This window comes from Delphinus delphis, chromosome 3 (assembly GCF_949987515.2).
Source record: "Delphinus delphis chromosome 3, mDelDel1.2, whole genome shotgun sequence".
Taxonomy (NCBI): domain Eukaryota; kingdom Metazoa; phylum Chordata; class Mammalia; order Artiodactyla; family Delphinidae; genus Delphinus; species Delphinus delphis.
Window position 1 is genome coordinate 55,309,602 of NC_082685.1, and position 18,299 is coordinate 55,327,900.

The 18,299-nt window shown below is 44.0% G+C and overlaps 1 protein-coding gene across 2 annotated transcripts in view; it reads left to right on the forward strand.

Annotated features, from left to right (window-relative positions):
- LOC132423201 (protein diaphanous homolog 1-like) overlaps positions 1-18,299 on the forward strand; it is a 52,911-nt gene that overhangs the window by 31,467 nt on the left and 3,145 nt on the right. The window contains exons 2-10 of one of the 2 annotated variants that reach the window (XM_060008658.1): positions 3,783-3,881; positions 8,040-8,134; positions 8,460-8,561; positions 8,783-9,022; positions 9,155-9,284; positions 10,020-10,143; positions 10,779-10,944; positions 11,078-11,213; positions 13,142-13,228. In XM_060008658.1, coding sequence (XP_059864641.1) covers positions 3,783-3,881; positions 8,040-8,134; positions 8,460-8,561; positions 8,783-9,022; positions 9,155-9,284; positions 10,020-10,143; positions 10,779-10,944; positions 11,078-11,213; positions 13,142-13,228 — 1,179 coding nt within the window. Of the gene's footprint in view, positions 1-3,566; positions 3,882-8,039; positions 8,135-8,459; positions 8,562-8,782; positions 9,023-9,154; positions 9,285-10,019; positions 10,144-10,778; positions 10,945-11,077; positions 11,214-13,141; positions 13,229-18,299 lie in introns of those variants that run through there. The other variant, XM_060008657.1, reaches the window with a different exon arrangement.

The following is an 18,299-nucleotide window of genomic DNA, read 5'->3' on the forward strand; positions in this document are numbered from 1 at the left end:
ATGTCCCTCCTTGTTTCCAGCTATTTTCTTTGCTCTGAAGTCTACTCACTGGATAGAATATAGCCACTCTTAATGTTTGCATGGTATATCTGTTTTCAGCCTTTTACATTCAGCCTTTGTGTTTGAAGAAAGTTTCTTACAGACGGCATATTGTTCGGTCTTTTGTTAATGCATTCTGCCATATTTTGTGTAGGTCTCAGCCTACTAATGCTGTTGCCTGGGAATGCCTGGGGGCACTTACCTGGGCCAGTGTTGTGGCTGGACCAGCCCTTGTGGTTCTTATTAGGATTGCAAGATGCACCTCAGCAACAAGCATCAGAGAACAAGCAAGGTTTTATTGCTCACAGGTCCTGACATGACATGTCTCAGGCCACACATTGAGGTCACAGGAAGAGAGATGGGTAGGGGGCTCTAGGTCATCCCTGGGCTTCTTCCTTTATTGGGGTTGAGGGTGAGGTGCCTAGGGTTTCATGGGTTCACTCTTTATTGGTGAATTTAAAACATGAGAGTGGGAATTAAAGTGCACAAAAGGAAAAGCAGGGTCACTCTAATGATCAGTTATGTAGGTCACCCACGGCTTTCTAAAAGGGGAACTTCATGGATGGTGGCCTGGTTCTTTATCTAGTTGTGTAGCTGGCAATATGTTTATTCAAGATGGATGTCTTTGGAGTGGATGCCTCAGCAATCAAAAGCTTATTATCAGGTACTTATATTACGATTTAAAAAAAAACAAACTGTCAGGTACTTACACTACAGCCAATCTCAGTTAGTTGGTATATTTAGACTGTTTATATTAAAGGTAACTACTGATATTTTAGGGCTTAAGTCTGCCACTGTGTTGTTTTCTGTATGCTTCCTCCTCTTCTCTTTTCTTACTTTTCTGTGTGTTTTTTTGAACATTTTTTATTCCATTTTAATTTATTTATAATGCCTGAGTATATTACTTTATACAGTTTGCTTAGGTGTTGCTCTAGGTATTACATTATACACACATAACTTTTCCCAGTCTAACGATATCAGTGTTTTACCAGTCCATGTGAAGTGTAGAAACGGTATTTCCATTTAGGTCCCTTTACCTTCCCCAATTTTTAAATATAATAGTATTTCCTCCACATGGGGCTACTCCGTTTTGGTGAAAGTGGAAGCCCATATGCTTGTCTTTTATCTGTCACCTTTACTGAATTATTCATTAGTAGTTCTTCATTACTTCTAGTAGTTGTCTTGAATTCTACATATAGTTATATCTTCCACAGAAATGACATTTTCATCCCTTTCTTTCTTGTATTTATACTTTTCATTTATTTTTATTTTATTGCCAGGCAAAAAGTTGAATCTGTTTTTTCTATTTTTCAACATCAGCAGTGACTCTGTATCTTTTCACTTTATCTATATAAAATGAGAGATTTACTTGTACTTTGCCCCTCTGCTTCTAAGGTTTTGTGATATAGTCTGGATGTTTTAAGTCTAAATTTTTATCTGACTACCCATGGTTTTCTTTTTTTTTTTTTTTTTTTTTTTTTCCTGTGGTACGCGGGCCTCTCACTGTTGTGGCCTCTCCCGTTGTGGAGCACAGGCTCCGGACGCGGAGGCTCAGCAGCCATGGGTCACGGGCCCAGCCGCTCCGCGGCATGTGGGATCTTCCCGGACCGGGGCACGAACCCGTGTCCCCTGCATCGGCAGGCAGACTCTCAACCACTGCGCCACCAGGGAAGCCCTTCATTTTTTTATATGATCTGTCTTTAGGGCCTCTCTGACTTCAGCTCCAGCTCTCCCCCTCATTCCATCTACTCCACCAATAATGACCTTTTTGCTTTTCCTTTAGCACATCAGGGCCTGCTTCTGTCTCAGGCCTTTGCATTTGTTGTTCTCTCTGCCTGAATTGCTTAGCTTTCTCACCTTCTAAAAGGTCTTTACTGTCATGTCACATTCTCACTAAGACCTTCCCTGGTCATCCCACTAAAGTTATAATCCGTCCCCTCATCAAATCCCCCAGTTCTCTTCCTTACTTGGTTTTCTTTTCATAGCACTTATGACCATCTAATATACTATTTTATCTATTAGCTGGTTTATTGTCTACTTCTCTTCAGATTTTCATTCCTGATGTTGGAGAGATAGGCAAATTTAATTAGAATATAAGTTCCATGAAGGCAGGAGTTTTTCTCTGTTTTTCTATTTCTATTTTCTATTTTGTTTTATTCCTGGCACCCAGAACAGAGCCTGGCACACGCAGGTACTCAATAAGTCTTTATTTAAATAACTAATCTTCATCTATTTAGCATTTTCCTTCTTCAAGTTAGAACTCTCAGGCCAAAGGATGTGTTTTTTTATTAATAGTTCTTTGTACCTTTTGCCATATGACTTTCTTTTTTGTTCGCTTTCTTATTTATTTATACCAGGTAATACTTTTCATATGGTTTAAAATTCAACCAGTATAACAGGGTTTGTGTTGAAGAGTATTCCTCCCTCTTCCATAGTCGAGCACCCCATTCCTCTCCTCAAAAGCAACTAGCTTGGTCACTTTCTTGATACTTCTTAAAGAGATAGTCCCATAAGCTTTTCTGAAAAGTTGACAAAATATTTTACAATTGTCTGTCCAGAACAGTTCCTGTTTCTCTTTCTATCTGCTGCTGAATCCTTCTCAATAGGCAGTGTAAATCATTTTTGAGAGGATGTTACTGTCATGCTAGGTGCTGAGGGAGTGATATAGTGAAGAATTATTTTGCCCATGCTCTTGAAGTTCAAAATCCAAATGGGGTGGGAAGGTATCCACACTTACAAAGTAACACAGGATTTAGAAAGATCAAGATGATATATATGAAATGTCATGAACATTGAATTATTAATTGTTGAATGAAATCTAAGTGACAGATACCACGAAAATTAGTTCATCAAAGCAGAGAGTGACTACATTTATCAGAGAAGAATACATTGGTTTTGGATAATCTGAGAAGAGTGTAGAAGGAAAGGAGTATATTATACCTTCTGTGTGTTTACCAACATGATATTTATATACTAGGAATATATTTTTATGCCATGAGATTTTTCGAAGAGGAATAACAAAGTCCTCATCTTGTAGAGGAGAGATTATATGTGATTATGACAAAGTCAGTGAGAGGACTTGCTGTAAAAAAGTATCACATTCAGTGGGGATTCAGAGAGAGATCATAACCATTTGGGGATCAAGAAAATGTTTATAGGGAATTCATAATCAAGACAGAGCTTGAAAGATAAGTAATAATAAGCACAAAAGGATAACACAGTGGAAGACTCTAGTACAGGGGTTGGCAAACTATAGTCCTTAGACCTGTTAGTTAGTCCTTAGACCTGTTAGTCCTATAGACAACCTGTTTTTGTAAGTAAAGTTTCATTGGAACATAGTCATGCTCATTGGTTTATGTATTGTCTGTGACAGCTTTCACTCTGTAGTGGCAGAGTTGAGCAGTTGAGACAGACCACATAGTCTTCAAAGCCTAAAATATTTACTATTTGGTCCTTTACAGAAAGAAAATTTGCTGTTCCCTACAAGTAGATAGGCTATGGGTGGGAGAGTATTATTGCTAACTATTAAAGAAATGAAAATGATATATTTATTATAGCTGGAGGGGGAAGTCAGTAATAGAAGGGTGGGTGGCTAAAGAGGAGGTTATCCTTGAAGGAATTTAATAGGAAGACCATTACTAATAGAGAGGAAGTGAAGAGTATCTCTAGGCTGGAACAGTAGTTCATTTAGACATAGATGTGGTTTGTCCTTAATCATACTTCTCTAATCTTTCCCTCGCTAGCCAAGAAGGATCAGGAAGGTGGAGAAGAAAAGAAATCTGTGCAAAAGAAAAAAGTGAAAGAGTTAAAGGTGTTGGATTCAAAGACAGCCCAGAATCTCTGTGAGTAACTCTGTGATCTCAGCAATTTGAAATATGAAGGAGTTTTTCTAAGAGCTTAATTCTCGTGGATCCAGGGTGCCTTGATATGAAACTTCCATTTGTTAGTTCCTGGCATTGCATAGTAAATACCTGATAGCTAATCCCTTCAATAGCACTGCAAGATTGTTAGCATCTAGTTTTACAGCAAGAAAATAAAGGCTAATAGGACTCTTAGGAATTTGCCTAGTCACATAGCAGGTAAGAGGCAGGTCTGGGAGTTGAACCTCATATTTTCTTATTTCAAAGCCATTACTATTTCCATTGCATCCACAGAAAATCTAACACAAATGTTCTAGGCACTGCACATTTCCTTCTTTCTCATTTTCTTTTAAGTATTTCCTTTAAAGGTGGGCACTGGCTTGACTTCCATTAAATCTAAAGTAACTTTGTGGTTTAGAATAAATAATGTAAATCCTGTACTTCTCAGAGTAGGATCAATAACTTCAAAGAGTTCTGTTCTGAACTTGCTACCTATACTCATAACTTTGATTGGTGGCAAATTTCAGATCAGAAACTCCTCTGCAGAGTTGATATAGGTAGTATTTAATGATCAGAATGAATGTTCATTTTTTTGTTCATTTCAACTGTTGGTATCCCTACTTTATGTTGCATAATGAAGATTTAAATATTTGTTCAACAAATATTTGACGGTCTGCCAGGTTTCAGGCTCTATTAGGCACATACTAGGTGTGTGTTTCAGAGATGAAAGGGTATGTATTCCATAAAGCCCATTCATGATCCAGTGACATGGCTGTTGTCCCCATTTTACCAAGTGAGAAAACTAAAGTTCAGATGTTATGACTTGGCCAAGATCACACAGGTAATGAGGACACATACCCACAAGTATAGTCAGTGATATAATGAGAACAGTAAGCCTTTACAATTCTTGACTATATAATCTTAGATCATTGGCAACAGATATTACTAAATAGTGTCTGTCGGTAAGTCCTTTTATGGAAATTAAAGTGATGTGAGATAGTTCCTCTTCTCAAGATTATCTCTAGCAACATTAAAATGAGCAATTGTTATTTTAGAAAATGATAAAAGACTGTGGGGTAGTACATTGTTATTTCCAGTTGAATGATATCAATATGGGAAACAGAATTTAGGAAGAGAATTGAGATTAGGAGGGTCTAGGTGTTATTTAGTGATTCAGTGATTATTAAGTGCCTCTTATATGGTGAGGATGCAAAACTAAGTAAGGTAAGTCCCTATCCTCATGAGCCATATGTCTGGTAGAGACAGAAAAGTAAATAATGGTTATAGCACAAGTTGGTAAGTGTTATGATGGAGGTGTGCTAGGAAGCTTATGAGAGCACTGGGCAAGGGGGCATCTAAATCAAGTGGGAGGAGTATTGGAGAGAGCTCAGTCATTCTAAATGAAGTACTGCTTAAAACTATTTACAACAAACTAAATGAAGGGTGAGGGCTGGCTTGTTTCAGGCAGAGGGATCAGCATGTATGAAGGCACAGAGGCATGTGTGCAGTTCAAGCACTGCAAGTAGTTGAGGACAGCTGAGCAAAGGCCGTATGTGGGGGAGTGGTGGTTGAAGAAGCGTTCAAGAAATAGACATAGAGGCTAGATCATAAAGAAGTCTGATAGGCTTAGGCTAAGAAGTATGTATTTTATCCTAAAAACTGTGAAAGTTATTGGAGGGATTTTAATCAGGAAAGTGAGTGATACAACCCTATGTAATTTGGGGGAGGGCTACGTCAGCAGTGATTATGAGGCCGGATTGCTAGGGTAGGGGAAGACTCTAGGCAGAGAGATGTGTTATGTTATGGCTTTAAACTAGGCGAGAGGTGATCAAGGCCTGAAACTAAGTTGTAAGGATGAATAGGAAGGCAGAAGATATTAAGAAGATAGAATTAATGGAACTTAGTGATTGATAGAGGGGATAAAGGAGATGTTTTCTTGGGTTAAGATCACTCTATAGAGAGTGGTACCACTTATTGAAATAGGAAAATCCAGCAGGAGCAGATTCTGTCTTCTGTGGGAGAAATGGTGGACATGAGTGAGAGATGGCAGAGTGGTAGGTAGGAATGATTGATTTAATTTTAGGATAGAATTTAAGGTTCCTGTGGGAATTCTCCAACAGGATGGGTGTATTAGGCATTTGGGTATAGAAATCAGGAGGAATGTCTGGCTGGAGATAAGAATTTAAGAGATAGTATATGAGTCATAGTTGAAGCCAATAATTTGCTTTGAAGGTCATTAATATTTGGGGGGGCAAGTAACAAAAAGGGGAGACCTCAAAGGAGGCTGGAAAGGAACAGCAAGAAAAATAGTCTGACATAGTCTAAGAAGTGGGAGTCGTAGTCAAGTAAAATCAGGACAGGACAAGTGTCTTTTGGATCTGGCATTAGGAAAGCCAGTGACCTAGGCAGGAATAATTTTAGTATAGCCTAAGTGTTAAGAACAGAAGCTCTGGAATCCGTTTGTATTTAAATCCTGGCTCCAACCCTTACTAGCAGTGTGACCTTGGATGGGTAGCTTAACTTCTTTAAGTATGTTTCCTTTTCTGTCAAATGTGGTTAATAATACAAACTTATACATTATTATAAATAGGGCTAAATGAGATATATATGTAGATTGTGTTTAAGATACTAGGTCTTACATGGAGTATACACTCAACAAATGATTGTCATCTTTTCACTGACTTTGTGGGGACAGAAGAATTAAGGAGAACGTGGAAGCAAGAATAGACTGTTATATTTTTAGAATGTTGTAAAGTGAAGGAAAGAAGGAAGTTGGTAATTAAGAATGTTGCATCAGGGAGGATTTTTTTTTTTAAGCTAGGAAAAACTTGAACGTGTATATCGTTGTCCCTCGGTATCTGTGGGGGATAGGTTCCAGAACCCCCCTCATATACCGAAATCCATGGGTGCTCAAGTCCTTTATATAAAATAGTGTAGTATAGTTGGCCCTCTGTATCCACAGATGCGGAAGGCCCACTGTATATGCTGAAGGAAAAGGTCCTTAGGGCTACCTGTTCTATTGAAACACGAGAAAAGGATGAGTATATGGATATAGTTCTGCTAAGCTTACGTAAAGAAGTGTTGGCACAAGTTTTCTTCTAGATGATTCCAAAATAGCCCTTACTCGAGCCCTTTTCTAGTCTGGTTCCAACTGAGGGCCCCCAGTGCTCAGTTTATAAGTGGCATGAGAGAAAGCTTAGCAAGTAATTTGACCGATGGCTTCAATTTTTCTCAGTAAAAAGCAGCAAGGCCTTTTTAGAACAAATGGGGAAGTGGCAGGACATTTGGGAGAATGGGGATATTTTATGTGGAGGAGCTACCAAGAGAGCCAGGAGAGCGTGGAGTAGGGACACACAGAAGGATTCCCCACCATCACCGGTGCCACTTCAGATTCGTAGAATCTGATCTGCAGTGTTCATCAGCCCAGGTGTAAGAGGAGAGATATGAGATGGCTGGGTTAACTAAGGACTGGAAGGAGAAGGAAACAAGAGAATAAGAATAGTAGTAATAATAGAATGGGAGTGAAAGGGTCGACTACAGGGTCTAGGTTAAACAGAGAAAGCAAAGTAGAACTGAGACATTCAGAGAAAATGGAATGGTCATCTCTCTCGTGGGAGAGAGCGAGCGCGCAGCAAGAGAGCACTCTGATGAGACTGAAGAGTCAATTTAGGGATAAGTGAGAGAGCTGAAAGGACGGGAAGTGTTTGTTGGGGAATGGGATGTGGCAATTTAAGAATCAGAGCATTTCAAGGCAGTGGCAGCTTTGAGGATGGAGTCAAGGGAGTGAGGAACTAAAATAGAACAGGGTGAACATTTTTGATGTATATATAGAGAGAGATCAAAGACTTCCTGTGTGAGCAAAGACAAGGTGTTTGTAGAATGTCGTGCTTGGAACAGTGTGGCTGGCGTGTGACATAAATGTGGGGATTCGTGGGAGGGAAAGCGGGGAGGTGGGAACCTTAAACACTGAGCTCAGGAACTTGGAGCTTAACTATACAGGCAGTGGGGAGCTGGTGGAGGTTTCAGATCATGACTTTAAGAGAGCACTCCCAGGAAGGTTGTCCAGCGTAGGTTTGTAGGGTGGGCTGGAAGCGGGAAGAGAGTGAGAAGAACATGTCTTTGTATCTCATTTCCTGGCAGCAATCTTTTTGGGTTCCTTCCGCATGCCCTATCAAGAGATTAAGAATGTCATCCTGGAGGTGAATGAGGCTGTTCTGACTGAGTCTATGATCCAGGTAAGGAGCAAGGTCGTTCTGGAGCTGGCTCTTTGCATTGCTATACACTAGCTCTGTCTCCTCTCTGCCTAGACGACGAGGACTCTGTAAGCATCGTTGACTTAAAGAATGCTGGCTTTATATAAGCTTCCATCTCTCTGGTGATCAGGTTATTTCTGGTATATTTTTCAAAAGTCCTGCCATCTCACTAGCTGCCTCCCCCACCACCCCCTGCCCCAGCCCGTGTCTCCTTCTTAGTGGTCCTTGGGCAGAGCGAGGGACTGACAGGAGGCTCAAGTTGTCAGCTCATCCCCCTCAAACTTAGACAGTCCCTTCTGTCTTGCAGAATCTCATTAAGCAGATGCCAGAGCCAGAGCAGTTAAAAATGCTTTCTGAACTGAAGGACGAATATGATGATCTGGCTGAGTCAGAGCAGTTCGGCGTGGTGGTGAGTGAGGCCTGTGGCACAGACTCTTCTCTGACCCCCTCTTCCCCGAGAGCATCCGGGGCACTTGCTCCTGGCCTCTTGTCTATTCTGAACCCATCTTTCTCTCTTTCTCCTCCCTACCCTGGAACTCAGATTCTGCCATAGGAGGCTTAAGCCTGTATCTTCTTCTTCCTTTCCTCTCTTCTCTGTTGGCTAGAACGGAACTGCTTGTCTCTCCCCAGATGGGCGCTGTGCCCCGCCTGCGGCCTCGCCTCAATGCCATCCTCTTCAAGCTGCAGTTCAGTGAGCAAGTGGAGAATATCAAGCCAGAGATTGTTTCTGTCACTGCCGCATGTGAGGAGTTGCGAAAGAGCGAGAACTTCTCTAGCCTCCTGGAGATTACCTTGCTTGTTGGAAACTATATGAATGCTGGTTCCAGGAATGCTGGTGCTTTTGGCTTCAGTATCAGCTTCCTCTGTAAGGTGAGCCAGGGGGTTAGAGCAGGACGATGGAAGGGAAGGCTGTGGCCTCTTGGAGCCCAGTGTGGCAAACTGCTGTCGGCCTGAGGTGATCGTGGGCATGTCAGGACTCACCATTTCTCCTCTTCCCCCAAGCTTCGAGACACCAAGTCCACAGATCAGAAGATGACGTTGTTGCACTTCTTGGCTGAGTTGTGTGAGACTAACCATCCCGAGGTCCTCAAGTTTCCAGATGAGCTTGCCCACGTGGAGAAAGCCAGCCGAGGTGAGGCAGATTGGGGTGAAGCTAGAAGGTGGTTCCAAGCCCCAGAAATCTCTGCACGGGGTAGGGAAAGAAGACTCAGTCTAGATTTTAGATCCTTTTCAGTTCAGACAATTTTAAGGAACGGGAGAGAGCACAGGCGTGATGTCTAAGCCACAGGGAGGAGTATCGGGCAGAAGAGAGGTCTCCATGTACAGAAGTGGGAAGCACTCTTTCCCTTCTTAGGGAAACACCAGACACCAAAAAACAACTAGAAGAAAGGCAGGTATTTTTAGTTTAAGTCAACAGTTTTTCTCATTCAGAAAGCGTAGACTGGATTAGCAAAAACCAGGCCTCACCGTCCTGGGACTAGGCAAAGAAAAAGCAGCATTCAGTAGAAATGGGAACAGATTTCTGCCCACCCTCTATATTTCTGTGTAAGGTCTCCTTCCTCCCAAACCCTGTTCTCTAAAATAAATGAGACCAAGATCCCGGGGGATTTCACAGATTCTTGTTAAATTAAATGAAGCCTCTCTTCCCTTCTTAGTATTGTACAGCTTATAGAGGCTGGAGGTTTAATCATCAAGTAATTTATAGTTTCACTGAAAAGCTGTGTGAAACAATTAGAGAGCATGTGAGGACTAAAATAATAAGTACCAGCTGGACGTACAGACTGGAGCAGTGCCCTGAAGAACAGAACAGGGTTTTGAGACTGGAGGTAGTAAAAGCTCTTGCTGTCTGTTTTTGTGTCTACTTTAGTTTCTGCTGAAAACTTGCAAAAGAACCTAGATCAGATGAAGAAACAGATTTCTGATGTGGAACGTGATATTCAGAATTTTCCAGCTGCCACAGATGAGAAAGACAAGTTCGTTGAAAAAATGACCATATCCTTTCTTGAAAGGAGGGAGTTGCCCCCAGGGAAAAAAAGAACTTCCCGTGGGGGACAACAGGATAGATACGATGATACACAATTTTTGCTTAAAAAATGGTTTTTCATTAAAAAATGGTTTTTCATTAAATGCATAGTTCTTGAAAGCATTCTCATTGTTGTGGTTTGCATCAAACCATGCAAATAAAGTAAGTCTCCCTTGAGACCTTGCCGTCTGCCCCATCTCCCCACCTGCCAGACACACACACCCCATACTACACACACATACATATTCCCTTCTCCCTCCCCTTCCCAAAGATAACCACTGCCACTGGGCTTCTCTCTGATTTGCACCCTAATGAATGTATTTTAGTAAAAATTGCACTGTACTGCTTTAGCACTTAATATGTTTGGCCCTGTTTCCATAGCAGTATATGCAGAACAGTCTCTTTTTAAACTGCCACTTCCTATTCGTTAGGAATACCATAGTTCATGGTTTACCATTCCCGTTTGGATGTTTAGATTGCTTCTGGGTTTTGCTGATGCGCCGTGTTGCGCATCCTTGTGCCTGCCAGTACACATCTGTGAGTCGTCCTCAGGGCCAGAGAAGTGGCTCTGCTTCCTGGTGTTGCTTCTTTACTCTGGCTGCACAGCTTTGTGAAGGATGCACAGGAACAGTATAACAAGCTGCGGATGATGCACTCTAACATGGAGACGCTCTATAAGGAGCTGGGCGAGTACTTCCTCTTTGACCCCAAGAAGGTGTCTGTGGAAGAATTCTTCATGGATCTGCACAACTTTAAGAATATGTTTGTGGTAAGCAGGGTATACCTGCCGACTGAAGCTTTCGTGGACCTTTCTCACTTTCCACTGGGTTCATGTTGGTTGGTGGTGGGTGTGTACATGTGTGAGTGCATACGTGCCCACGTGTTCATTTTCTCCCCCACAGCAAGCAGTCAAGGAGAACCAGAAGCGGCGGGAGACAGAGGAGAAGATGCGGCGAGCAAAACTGGCCAAGGAGAAGGCAGAGAAGGAGCGGCTGGAGAAGCAGCAGAAGAGAGAGCAGCTCATAGACATGAATGCTGGTAAGAAGCGAAGGCGAAGGGCCGATGGGTTGAGACAGGAACATCTGGAAGGCTTCTCTGTCTAGAGTCTAGAGGCCAGAGAACAGCTCATGTCTGAGCTCAACTGCTGGCAAACGATTTTTGGCAGCCTTCTTCCTCCACGATCCTGATGCTGGACTTTAACCCCGACTCCGTTACATGCACGTTCCAGTGCTCGACTCTCAGTTTTTTCCCTCCTTTGCTGGTTCTGCATTATGTCTCATCTCCCCAGTGATTTAGTATTGTTGTAACATGTACTCTTGCCTTCTGCCTGTCCAAAAATTACCCCGTCCGGTTTTCATACCCTCTAGTACATCTTTTGTTCTTTTTCCCAAACTGTTTTCCTGGCCCTGCTCCTGTCTTTTAATGGCTTGCCTTCGCTTTCTGCTTATTTCACTAAGTATTGTGTCCCTAGTACCTCAGCACAGTTGTACACACCTATCAGATTGTAAATGGATTGAACTTCTGGAAAGGGGGCAGGGGAGCTGGCCACCCTCTTCTTTCTTCAGCAGAATCTCTATTTCACTCTCAGAAGCATGTCTTTGTTGAAACATATGGCCTCAATTACTGGCCCTCTGTTTCCTGTTTCTGCTTCTTTCCTGCTGCCGACTCCCTGCCCCTCTCTGGCTGCTCTCTCTGCGGGCAGCGGAAATCCAGCATCCATTGCACACAGCCCTGAGCTGGTGCCACCCTTCTTGAACCTGAGGGGCTACGAGCCATCTAAGTAAAGAGGTTCTCTGGGCTGCTGGGTCTGGCAAGAATCCATGCTTTGCTGAGCACGAGTGGTGAGGGCTGCTCTGACACTCCAGCTCCCGGGGACTTCTCTTTGTGGCACGATCAGGGACCTGAAGCAGCAGAACTGCCTGCATTTCTGTCTTTTCTTTATATTTTTTGGGGAAGCAGTTCCCCTGCCCTTACTCCAGTTGTATATAAGCCACAAACTTTGCTCTGGTGATGCCATTAAAAAAGCCCACACCAAGTATCCTTCACCTTCCCCCATTCTCCCCAGGCCTCTAGGCTTTGTCCCCAGTTAATGTGTAGGACGTAATAGGGATAGGTGGAGTCCAGCTGATTTGTGGGAGTCCAGCTGATTTGAAGGCTGCACACAGTCGTCAGGCAGCGCAGGGGACCCTGCCCTGGTCCATGTCCCCAAGGGCAAGCAGATGAGGTTGGAATGTAGGGCAGCTGCACTGGTGGTGTTTGGCCAGCAGGCGGCACTGGGAGCAGTGAGCCCAGCCTTGTGGCTGGCAGCCTACCTGCTCCTAGGGATTTCAGTTTCAGATTTCACCACCCTTAGCTGTTGCCATGGAAACGGAGTGGGCTGGAATAAGGATTCTACATTAACTCTTTGTATTCCAACCAGAAGCTCCTCTTAGATGCAGAGCTGACTTCCGGAAGATGCAGCCACTGGGGGCAGTACTTAAGTGAAATACACTCTTGATCAGTGGTCTCTCATCTTTCCTCAGCCCTGCTCTGAAACTGAAACCAGGCTTTCCGTGAGAGGTTTATGTAAATTGGAGTGAAACACTTCAGGATAAAGAGAGAGTGATATAGTTCTTTATTAATGTCATAATCCTGGTCTCTGTACGTATCCCAGTCTTGCAGTCAAGCAGGTCTACACTTTTCTGTGCTAGTTCTGGTGGGGGTGGGAAGGGAGGAGGGCACTGCAGGAAAATTATGCAAGGTTTGCAGTGGTTGGTAACCAGTGAAACCTTTTGTTTTAACCATTTTCAAACAGACACGAGTAAACATGGGCTGTGAGACTTGAGGTTGAGCCCTCCGTGTGCTCCAAGCCCCGAGAAGCTGTGGGCGCGGGCAAGCAGTTCAGTGGCAGTGCATTTTTTGTGGGGCTCAACACATGAGTGCTACTCGGGCTGAAGAGCTTACATCTCTGTTTTTGTTCATGACAGAGGGCGATGAGACAGGTGTGATGGACAGTCTTCTGGAAGCCCTGCAGTCAGGCGCAGCATTCCGGCGGAAGAGAGGACCCCGTCAGGGTAAGTCAGCAAGTGGAGCCCAGCCTGTGTGTTGAAGGAAGGCAGTGAGGCCTCTCTGCTCCTGGTCCTGCTTGTCTTGGGCTAATGAGCAGGTAATGATGTTCTGAGGGTTTAGAAACTTCCCCACAATAGTCCCTGCATCTAGAGTGGATTACCTGGTCGTCTTCCAACCATGTTAGAAAGTGCTGACTTGGAGAACTAGGACTTGAGGGACTGACAACAGATATTACATTTGATTATTCTTGTATCTCTCCTCATTCTTGAAGCAGAAACGTAGAATAAGCAAACCACTGTGCGGGACACAGAGATTTGAGTAGGCGTTTGTGTATATGAACAAAAAATTTGATGTAAATTCAAAACTGTACATTAGATGTAGGAATACAAAGAAAATAAGTCAAGAGTCCTTACTCTCAGCTTCACAAGCAGGAGAGAGAGAGAGAGAATAGAAAGTATAGAATCCTATAGAGAAAAGGCTAGGCGTCATTCTCCCCAGATGTAAGAATGTAGAGGAGCATCTCAACCGAAGGATTGTGCTGTGTCTGAAACCTGCCTTTTTCTTGGCTGTAATTGGCCTCCACCGCACTTGCCTTCCCCGTTTACTCCCCCGCAGCCTCCTCTCCCGACCTTCAGAAGATTTAAGTGGATTATGTTGAGCCAGAGCCTCTAAGAAGAATTATGGGGATAGGAGGACAAATGATCCAGGCATTAGTATGGGGAAGGATCAACGGTTAAACTGCCTTTGAGGGAAGTAATATAGTGGCCAAGAGACTGGTCCAGAAGAAGGTATGGCCAAAGCTACTCCTCATGACCTGCGCCACTGAGTCTGGTGAAGGCCCTTTGGGGCTAGGCATGATGGCTTCTTTCCTAGGTTGAAGGGTGGGCATTACAGAAAAGGCAGCATTAAGAGTTCGTACTTCTGAGGTGGTTTAAGCTATGTTCCCTATTCCCTGGCTGGTGCGTTCTGTAGGCCTGTGTGATAGGAGCTTCACTTCAACGTTATTGTACAGATGAGTTGTGTGGTTTGCTTTGGACACTGCTTAGCTATTAACAGTGGTATCTGTAGGACCTGTAGTACCCGTCTCAGCCTGTAAAGGTGACCTTATGATCAAGGGTATGGAGCATGTTGGCCCACACAGAGTCAGTGTCCTGGCCCAGACGTTGTAGATCACTATGAGTTTCTTCGTGAATGGCTGACTGCCTGCTTCTGCCAATACTCTGAATACCCAGAGGGAAATTCCCTCTGAGGGCTCTTCTGTAGGACTTCAGAACCTGCCCTAAACAGAAGAATCCCTCATTACAACTCTGACCTATTTCCTGGCATCCTCTGAGTACAGGCTTTCTGGAGGGGAGGAGAGGTGAGTGTGCTCGACTTAGGTCTTTCTGGGATAGCGTGTTTAGTCGTGTAGATCTAGGTTTGGGCAGAGTATGAAGCTAGTGGTATTTTTGGTGTGTTTAGTCTTTAGAGATTGTTGCGACATTGTTTCCTCCCCACCATATAAGGTGACATGGCCTGACATTAAGCGTTTCTAGATAAACAAAAATACATTGCCTCTCCCTGTTTTCCTCTATCCTCTCAGCTAAGTGCCAACCGTCACTGGACTTTTGGTGGGGAATTCCCTTTTAAGCTTCTTCCTGTAGAACTAAACCAGAATCCCAGATGCTTCCTGGACACAGGCAGCCAGACATCAGTGGCTTCCCTCTACTGGAGAGGCCCCATTCTCCACTTCTTCCCAAGTGAGAAACCAGGACTTACAGGCCGAGGAAGCAGGGATTTTGTTAGAACCTAACCTTTCAGCAGAGGACCTGGGTCAGTCGAAGTGCTGTTTCCCAGTGCAAGAAGGACTAGGAGATTCTGAAGCAAAAAGAAGGTGAAAATGAGAACTACGTACTTTTAAAATTGGCTCCATCTTGTATCCTTATCTTTCTGGGGTCACTAAACACACCGAACATATCTGGGAGAATCAGGGGAGACATTTCTAGTTACCCTGGTAACCCCTGTAGGCATTGGTACATTCACTTCCGAGAAAGTGACATGGCCTTCCATTAAACATAAACAGAAGGCCAGGCATCACAGTAGAGTGCAAAGAGCATAGGACTAGGTAGGCATCAGAAGACCCAATGTCACATCCAACTGATGCTGCCTAGATTACCCGAGACAAGTTTCTGGGACTCAGTTTCTTCACGTCTAAAATGAGAGTTGGGCTAGAGTGGTCTCCAGGGCCCTTTACAGCTTTAGTATTTTTTTTTTTTCTACCGTGACAGTAGGATTAAGAGGAGAAGAAAAGAAAGAGGCTGGACCCAGAAGGCCACATTGTAAAACTATAAAGGTTTCCCTCACTGGCTGCCGGACTTAGCTGGTCCACCCAGTGCCTGGCCATCTCTGACTGTTCCTGCTGACTGATTTTGAGCTAAAAAACCGAAGCACTATCACGCAGGTCTGCCTCACAGCCCTCCTCCGTCCCAGAAAGGCAGCTGTCCATATTGAAAGACACAGCCTTTGCCCTGGGATTTAAAGGAATGTTTAAAAAACATCTTCTGGTCTCTGGAGACCTGAGGGAGTGACCAGTATACAAAGACCCATTGAGGGGTTGGAAGAGGAGCGTTACTATCAGGGCTGGTTCATTAAAAGTGACATGTAAACTGCTGTGATCTGCAGGGTGTGGGAGAACAATGCCTGGAGTGTCAAGGGGAAGAATCCATGTGATTGTATTAGAGCTGCTATTTCAGGCTGACGATTGAGTCAGCTTGTGGTTTTAATGACTCAACTTTATCTCCATGTCTGAATTGTGGCTCCTTATATACAGGCCATCTGCTCACTGGGATAAAAGTCAAGGAAAGAAAGAAATTCATCTCCCTCTCCCTTTCCTTCCCTCTGCCACTTCCCAGCTTCCAGCTAAGCTCTCCCTACACTGATAGAACCTTAGAGTTGGGACCAGCGCTGAAGCCCTCCAGTGATTAGCATCTCACCTTCTCGTAGGTAACAGGACTTGAGACCCAGATAAGGTCTTGCCAGGATCTACAGAACTGGCTAATGATAGAGCCAGAACTGTAACCCACTGTTGTGAATCCAAGTCCAGGAATATTTCCACTAAGCCTGTGTGAGGAGCAGGAGATGACAGCGAGCCCTCTGTGTAGGCCAGAAATGCTCTTTCATACCTTCCAGCAAGGAGAGCCCTGGACACGGTGAAATTGCTTCAGGGAGCTTTCCAGCGACCACCTGTCTAGAGAGGTTAAGAGTATATCCTCTACCACCACTAGTTCTCCCTCCACTTTTGTAAAAATAGGACAGGAGTTATAATTAGGAGTGTTGTAGACAATAATGAGTTCTTTAGGATGGTAATGATTGCCCCATCTGTCCTAGTTTCCTCTTCCCTAAGGAAGCTTATTAACAAGAGTACTTCCTCCTTAGTAGTAGTTCCTAGCCTGTGTGTTATAAATATCTTTTTTCCAAATCATTAACCTTTTTCTAATTCATCCACACTAGTGTTATATGTCTGATTTCGCTGGTGTTTTTATCTAGCTCACCCCTAACTTCTAGAAATCTGGCCTCAGAGAGCTTTGGCCAATGTCTCAAGATTGTTCCCTTTTCCCCACAGTCTGTGTGGGACTACTAGGAGTTAATAATCCTCCCTGGTCCCGTAGAATCAAAATATCTATCTGCTTCTGTGGCTACTTTTCATCGTCTTAACAAGTACCCAAGTTAGGGAAAGGCTGGGAGAGGTTGTCTTCTGGATAGTCAAGCTGTTCAGCATAACTGTGGCCCTGAAGCCAGAGTGGCAGCCAGGATTCCTCGATTCTGTTCCCAGTTCCAACAAGAGTTTTTCTCTTTTCTGATTCTGACCTTAGGCCACATCAGGTCCATGCCTAGTATACCTACCTTCTAGGCTTAAAAGGGAAATTCTGGTCTTTCCTGACTTACCCTCCACTCAGGTTTTATGCAATCTGCAATGCATCAGAAGCTTTTTGAATCTAGGAAAATACAGAGACGTGCTTGATTAGGTACAACTGGTATCTTCTTAGTTTTAGAGGAAGAAACCAAAGAGAGAAACAGCTGAAGATACTTCACACTTGTACTTTGACTTTTCCCATGTTGTCCAAGACAGGTGTTCCTGAAGACCCAGTGTTCCTTTTCCCTGGGTCCAGAGTCAGAAATTATTTTAACATATACTTACCCCTTGAGTCACACACACACAAATATAGTTGGAATATTTTCTCACCTGCTCCTGACTGAATTCAAAGGAGCAGCAAAGTGATAATCAAGCCACTGCCTCTTCTGGACATGACAAGTAGGGTCCTAGAGAAGGGAGCATTCCAGAAAAAGAGCAGAAACTCAGCAGGTCTGAGGAAGATTTTGCTGGAGATAGGAGACCATCTTAGTCGCACTCCTACGCACCCCTTTCCTCCCCCGTCCGTCGCTGAGGCATCATCACACGTTCATAATCCGAGGAGTGGTTTGTGTGAAACCCTATAGTCTTGGTCACACACCTTCCCCCGTAACCAGATGAGCCCTGTGCCTGCCAGCCAGGGTCTTCACTATTCTTTCTCCTCTTGGTAGACAATCCTGCGTGTCCCTGGGAGGAGGAGGAGGAGACCTGTAAACTGGTAACCTGTGGACATGCTGTGTGCTTCCAGCTGACCCGCGGGTAGCCTCTGCCGTGTGAACACAGTGGCTCTGGGTCATGTTTCTGCAGAGGCTGACAGCCCTGGTGAAGACCTGGGCCCTCTGACCCTGTCTGGCTTCCGTCCCAGCCAAAGCTTTTTGCTGGTCTCAAGAAGGCAAAGTGGACACTTTGTTCACTGACCCTTCTGGACCTCTTCCTTCCTGCTCGTGCCCTGCCGCTGCCCTGGCCTGCATTTGGGAGTGCTGGCCTTCTCTCCTCTGTCTCTGCTTCTTTAAGGTTTAGGCACTGCTTTCTCCACCCAGCTTTCCCATGACCCAGCAAGCTGTTTTGTTTTTTGTTTTTTAATTGGATATAAATCACATACCTAAAATTCACCCTTCTAAAGTATACAATTTACTGGTTTTTTTAGCATATTCACAAGGTTGTACAACCAGCACCACTAATTCCAG